Source organism: Patella vulgata, chromosome 5 (genome assembly GCF_932274485.2).
Source record: "Patella vulgata chromosome 5, xgPatVulg1.2, whole genome shotgun sequence".
NCBI lineage: Eukaryota > Metazoa > Mollusca > Gastropoda > Patellidae > Patella > Patella vulgata.
Genome location: NC_065883.2, coordinates 13,166,938 through 13,173,655, shown reverse-complemented (window position 1 = coordinate 13,173,655; position 6,718 = coordinate 13,166,938). Strand labels below are relative to the sequence as shown.

The 6,718-nt window shown below is 36.1% G+C and overlaps 1 protein-coding gene and 1 long non-coding RNA gene across 2 annotated transcripts in view; one reads left to right on the top strand and one right to left on the bottom strand.

Annotated features, from left to right (window-relative positions):
• Positions 1 to 379: 379 nt before the first annotated feature.
• Positions 380 to 3,647, bottom strand: LOC126822180 (uncharacterized). The gene is made up of 3 exons (XR_007680712.1): positions 3,346 to 3,647; positions 1,594 to 1,675; positions 380 to 435 (listed from the first exon to the last, which is right to left on the bottom strand). It is a non-coding gene; the product is annotated as an uncharacterized LOC126822180 (long non-coding RNA).
• Positions 3,648 to 3,791: 144 nt separating this feature from the next.
• Positions 3,792 to 6,718, top strand: part of LOC126822176 (leucine-rich PPR motif-containing protein, mitochondrial) — a 40,569-nt gene continuing 37,642 nt past the window's right edge. The window contains exons 1-2 of the mRNA XM_050550922.2: positions 3,792 to 4,037; positions 5,977 to 6,152. Of these exons, the coding sequence (XP_050406879.1) occupies positions 3,892 to 4,037; positions 5,977 to 6,152 (322 nt within the window). The 5' untranslated portion in view covers positions 3,792 to 3,891. The remainder of the gene's footprint in view (positions 4,038 to 5,976; positions 6,153 to 6,718) is intronic.

Genomic DNA, 6,718 nt, shown 5'->3' with positions numbered 1-6,718 from the left:
AATGGATAATCAAGACTATGTTTTTTATCGTACCGACTTTAGTAATGATGAACAAGGCTAGGCCGAAAATTCAATCGCTAAATTCACAGTTCAGAGTGGATCAGTTTGACTAAAATTTTCAGCAAATTCCCTTTACATGATCTAGTTTTTAACTATTGTAGTGAGAACTGTCAGCTCTTTATCTGATCTCTAATAATGTATCTTTAAACAAAATTTAAAAGAACTGACTGACTAGCAAAATTTTGAAGTAAAAACCCTGCTGTACAGATGTCTATAATATCAATCAACAGTACATATGCCTACTCACCAAACTTATGGCTTCGTTAATAATGACATCTTTGATTTTTGAAATGTCCATGAATTGTGTTGAGATGCTTCCAAATAAATACTTTGTTTGTACTTGTAGTCCTATACTTGGCAAAACTAAAAATATTTCTGAAATATAAATAGTTTTAGGATCATGGTACATACATCAATAATATCATGTCTGCAATACAATCTTGTAGTCCAATTCGCATCCTTTGGCATAAGGAAATAAGGATGGAGGACCTGGCAAGGAACAGTGTCTAGTCATTTAGATGGGACAAAAAACTGAGGTCCTGTGTACACCTTGGCATACACTTAAAAGAAAATCTGTCCGGGCAAACTTGTCCTCATTACCTGTCTTGATTTGCCTAGCTGGAGCAGAAAAGTTAACGAAGGTGGGCATATGCCATACAGTGTGCTATGAGGGAAATTTTGCCTGGGCAGCAACACTATGGCCTACTCTTATATTGAATTCCAAATACCAAGGGATCTTTTACATGCATGCCAATGTGTAAAGGAGACCTTGGTTTTTTGCCCCATCCGATCGACTAAACAGCTGTTCTTGTCAGGCCCTTTGTTCTGCACCACTGACAAGGGGATACCATGTTGGAAAATCCTGATGAACTTGCTCTGCCAATGCAGGGATTGAAAACACAACCTCCAAGGTAGAATGCCAGCGTCTTACCCTGGATGACTGAATGGTTAGCCTGTGCGCGCTGTATCATAAAGTCTGTCATTGAGTCATCTGGCGTGGCTTCGATTCCCCGGTTGTACATGACAAGGAGCAGGGTAGCCTTTCCAACCTCGTGGGTTTTCTCCAGGTCCTCCGGTTTCCTCCCACTGCTAAAGACCCCTACGCGCAAGCGAATTATTGAATAAAATTAAACCATATGTTAGTCCCAAAATGACCTAGTTTGTGTCGAGTGGACGTTAAACCCCATTTCTCTCTCTCTCTCCAGCGTCTTACCCACTTAGCCACCGTCGCTCCCTATATAAATATCATTTCATTTTCAATTATATGTGTTCCGTAAAAAGAAACCAATCAACAACATTACCTCAATTTATACTGTTCAGCATTCAATGATTACCAAATACTGTTTTACTTATTTAATTACAACAGGAGGAGGGGGGGGGGATAGGTTTGTAATCTCATGAAAAAAGCTGAAATTCTTTTGGATTACCGGTACTGTATATAGGAGCTTACACACATATCTTACTAGTCCACAGATAGTTTAGATCTCATTAGAAATGATACTTCCCTGCTAGACCCAGTATATTAAAACTTACCTGCACTAACTTTGGTATAAAGTTTATAAAATAATACAAGTGCTAAAAAAACGGCAATCATCCACAAGTAAAATGGTTTTTGCTGAAATAAAATTAATTGAGACAATAAATAAGTTGAGGTGCATAAGTTAATGTTTGCTAAGAGAAAGGCAAACAATTTTTGGCCTGACTGGCTCCTAAACTTAATTATCCATCCATACTCACTCTGGTATCTGCGATGTAGCTCCCGTAGGAAGGTGGGTAAACAATTTAAAAGATTGAATAATTATATATGCAGGCCACGAAATTTCAAATCTTGGCTTAACCAGAAAAACGGTTGCAGGTTTATGCTCTGCGTAACCATTTTCTTTGGTTACGCCAGATGACCATTGCGTAACCAATTGGTTACATAAAATGGTTGCGCTGTTTTCATGTTTTATCCAGATTTAAATGGTGCTAATTATTCATTTCCACTTGCAGTGAATGTATTTTTTAAAGAAATAACTTGACTAACTTTATTCTTTTATATTTAATATTATATTAGGTTAAGTGTTAATGACTTTAATCCCACGGTGTCCCCATTTAAACATTAGAAAAAAAATGTTCCACTTCACTAAATCCCTACATTTTAATAATGAGGGGAATCGGTTCCAAAAATTACTAATGGATTTTCGTTTTTATATCATATTTGACCTTCAAAAACCTGGAATGGTAGCTACCACATTGTTTTCGGTCACTGAAGACTACATGCGTACTTCATATTACACTTGTCACTTGCAATCATTCATCCAAGCACGTAGCATGAGATAGCCTCACTCAGAGTCATAGGAAGAGCGACTGATTGACAAACAGTATTTATTATAAACCCCGGCACTCTATACACAAAGTCTCAAAAGGAAACAGAATAGTTTGATGTCATGAAATAATATTAAAATAGACAGGAGAGTAAAATTGTTTACATTATCGCTTGAGCGATGCCGGGGGGGGAGGGGGTAAAAGTTGACGACATACATACGGGTCATTGGTACTACAGTATGGCTATAGTGAAAACTGAAAGGAACACGTGTAGTAAATTCTTTGGAAATATAGCCGACATGTTGAATAGTCAAGCTCATTTCTCATTTTGTGTTTGAAAATCCAAAGGTACGCTTTCAAAATTTATGGCATAACTAATCATTTAAAGAATTTTAAATCAACGTGCTTGCAACTGGTCAATAGCCTACGTGGTGTCAAAATACGTGATCTGTCAAAGTACCGGTGATGGAGAAATGAAATGCCAAGAATGAATGAATGGAGTTTGTGCTATAATACAAATAATTTAGACCGGTGTCACAAAGTCATCCTGTATAAAAATTGATCAAATGTGAATAAATCTGTTAATGAAATTTGTTAACGTAACCGATATTTCAATTTGCGTAACCAGGAAATCGGTCGCGTGTTTTTGAGCTAGCGCGACCGCACGTAACCGATTGGTATCGTTCGCGTGAAATTTCGTGGCCTGTATATGTGCAACAAAGAAATATGGATATTATAAATGTGTAAAATTTTTGTTTTTCATGTGTGTTCAAATCGTTAATCTTTCATTCCTGACATCAGTCTCTGGAATGTGACATCTCAATGAATATGGGGGCTATATAGCCTAGGCAGGCTGCATTATATTCAGGTCTGTAAATAATAGGCCTACTATTCTATAACTGGTTTATTTGGAGCCGCAAGTGACAGGTTTATATTAGACTAAATAATTAAGAAATTTTTTTTTTTTTTCAATTTTACCTCAGAAATTCTATCCATAATAATACATGCCAGGAAAGCAAATATTATAAACAATATGCAAAATCGTTTTCTTTTCAATTTATCATGTTTTATGACAAATTCACTGCCCATCTCCCCAAAATCTCTGTGCTCAAAATGAAACATTTTCCACCTCACGAAATTATCTGGTAGATTTTGATTCGTTTTTCTCGTAGGTTTATTTTTTCCATTCATTGTTCTTATCTTAGGTTATAATTCAATCATAGCTTTTGTTTAAAACAGAATAATATTTCTCAACAAAAAATTGCAGCCATCTTGTAATGGTAATTACCTCCCTTTACCAAGGGAAATAATTATGAATTAGTAACCTTTTTAATGCTTTTTTCGAAGTTTATGTCCATAATTTGACTTTCTAGACATTTATTGTTGATTGTAATCATCATATGTTTGTAGTTCAGTTCAGTACAGGGCTGCCTAAATCTTCATATTGATAAGACCGTCAATTGATTAGCGAAGGCCCCCGGGCCTTTTCTTGCAAGTTGAATAGATGGAGCTACGTCTAGTAAAATGGCAGCCTTGGTGAAGTTTTGTCGGACGGTGCCGGTTTTTCGGCAAATAGCAAGAGTTAACAGAGGTCTCAGCTATTTGGCAACGACAACAAAGAAACCTGTTTTTAGCAATTATATACCAAAACATAATTTACAAGTTATCAGGTGAAAATGACGCGTTAATTTACACCCTAATAAAGCCAATTTATTATGTTTGTATTAAACTTGCAACACGTGCGTTCAGCATTTGACACCCGAAAGGTCAAACTTTATCCTCTTGTTTACAAATCGCAATTTCGCTAAAATGAAAAGTAAATATTGACACAGTTTCATTGAACTAAATCAGAACTTAGACAATACAATGTATTAATTATTTAATAGTTAATTACTCTGATCTGCCTAGATATGTCAATGTCATATTCAATGAAGTTGGTTTATTATAAGATTAAGAAACCTCGTAACTCGACCCAGCATGCTTTGAGATAAGAGATGGTAATATATAGTTCCATCTAGCAGGTCCGATATTATTTCAATAAGCAAAACTCAATTTTTTCTTCAAAACAATGATTGATTATTGTTATATTATATTTCTGTCCCATCCAACCACACCAGTCTGCAGAGGATGTCTGATATTTCGATGGGATCTCGCGCGTGCAATGAAAATGCTTACTAAATTCCGGCGTGCAACCTAACACTTTAAACGTGAAGGAGATAAATCCATGCGTGATAAATTATGCTATTTCTGTCTGGCGTGTAATTTAAAAAAAAGTACAACTGAAATTCAAAATAATAGTAACCACAGCACGCGTACATTACTAGCCACACAATTGGGTGAATTTGACTCCACGCTGAGTCACTTCACTACTTAGCGTTATGGTAGTTGTCTGCTGTGAAAAAGGTGCGTTCGTTGAGAATACATCATTGCCTGACTCAGTCATTATTTACCGTTATGGTAGTTGTCTCCCTTGAAATAGAGGCGTTCGTTTAGAACAGAACCTCCGAGCAGCGCCAGCACCTTGCATGTCGAGGATTATCATTATTATCGAATGCGGTATGTGGATAGACAACTAGTACTGGTTAAAGTAAAGTCGTAGCGTGCAAGGTAAAAATGTCAGGCCACACTGGCGTGCAAATCTAAAGAAAATTTGCGTACACTGATCTCTGAAAAAAATTACTCGCGCGTGCACTGGACATACTCTGCAGACTGACAACCACATATAACATAAGCATGTAATCCAACCTGACACTGGTACAAATACCATCTCTTTTAAATCAGTGATAATAGCTGACTTTGCCAGACATGTTAAGACAGAATAGGTTTGACGTCTATATGTCATGAAGGTGGGACTAAATATATGTCATGTATAACGGCCAATCAAAATATGCGAGAATGTACAGTCACAGTTATATTGAATGTCCATATCAATTTTGATAAAAACACCACTTGATTACCTTTACTGACAATATTTGCAGATAAACGAAAATGATTTTCATTACATTGAACTGGTTATGTTAGATTAGCCCTAATGGTATAAATTAACTTATTTTTAAGATGTTACATGCATTATTAAAGAAATTAAGTTTGCCAGGTGAAACTATAAAAGCATCCTATCGTAGCTAAAAACAAACACATCAGTACATCTTAATCTTAAAATTTTAACTACATTCTTGTAGAAATCTCGTGTAATCATGGACCTTATAAGGTCCATGGTGTAATCTACTAATTGATAATACAAAAATGACAAATGAGTAAATACTAAAACGAGATACTAAATATACCCATATTTTCAACAATGCTTTATTTATTCATCATTTATTATTGTCTGAAACTGAATTATTATCGAGTCTGAATATCGTTTTCAAGCACAAACTCATAAAATATATAGACATCATATCACAAGGGGATAAACTTTTTTTAGTGGGAACAATATCAGTTTGAAAGAACTTTTATTATTATCTATAGTATTATTCCACTTTGTAATTTATAATCCATGTGGCTACTTATCATGCTAAGTTTGCATGGTGAGACAAATGCCAAAGTAGTCAATGGATTATAGAATACAAAATGGAATGAAATTTAAGCCTTTTTTTTTGTCTGTTTTAGAAATGTTGTGGGGAATGCTGCAGTTACGGAATCAGAGCCTAGATATCAAGAATCTACAGAGAAATCTGAACTTTACTGGGAAAAATTAAGCCATGACTTAGATATTCTAACAAATGGATATGAACGGGTGCTTAAAAGTCAATATGACAAGGTTTTAGTAGAAGCAGAAAAAATAGGTAATAATATTTTATTCTGTCCCATCAGAACGAATAGACAACTGTCCTTGTGAGGCCTTCCGTCCTGCACTACCGACAAGGAAAAACCACTCCAGAAAAACCGGAATAACTTTCTCGACCAGCATTGGAAGCGAACATAAGACATCCAGGCTAGCAAATCAGCATCTTACTCAGCCACCGTGGGTCCCCTCAATATAAGAAATTTAATACAGTATTCATTTATACATGTACTCAAGTATGAAAAAAAGGAATCTGTCACCAGTGTCAGACACAAATTCAGTCTTCATCAATCAGAATCCCTCTTGTGGCAGTCCTTTTATGGATAGTTGGATGGCCGAATGGTAAGCATGTGCGAGCTGTATCATAAGATCGATCATTGAGTCAACTGGCGTTCAATTCCCCAGTTGTACGTGGCAAAGAGTAGGGTCGTCTGTCCAACCTCATTTGTTTTCTGTGGATCCTCCGGTTTCCTCCCACTGCTAAAGACCCCTACGCACAAGCGAATTATTGAGCTAAAATTGAACCACATGTTAGTCCAGAAATGACCAAGTTTGTGTCAAGTGGAC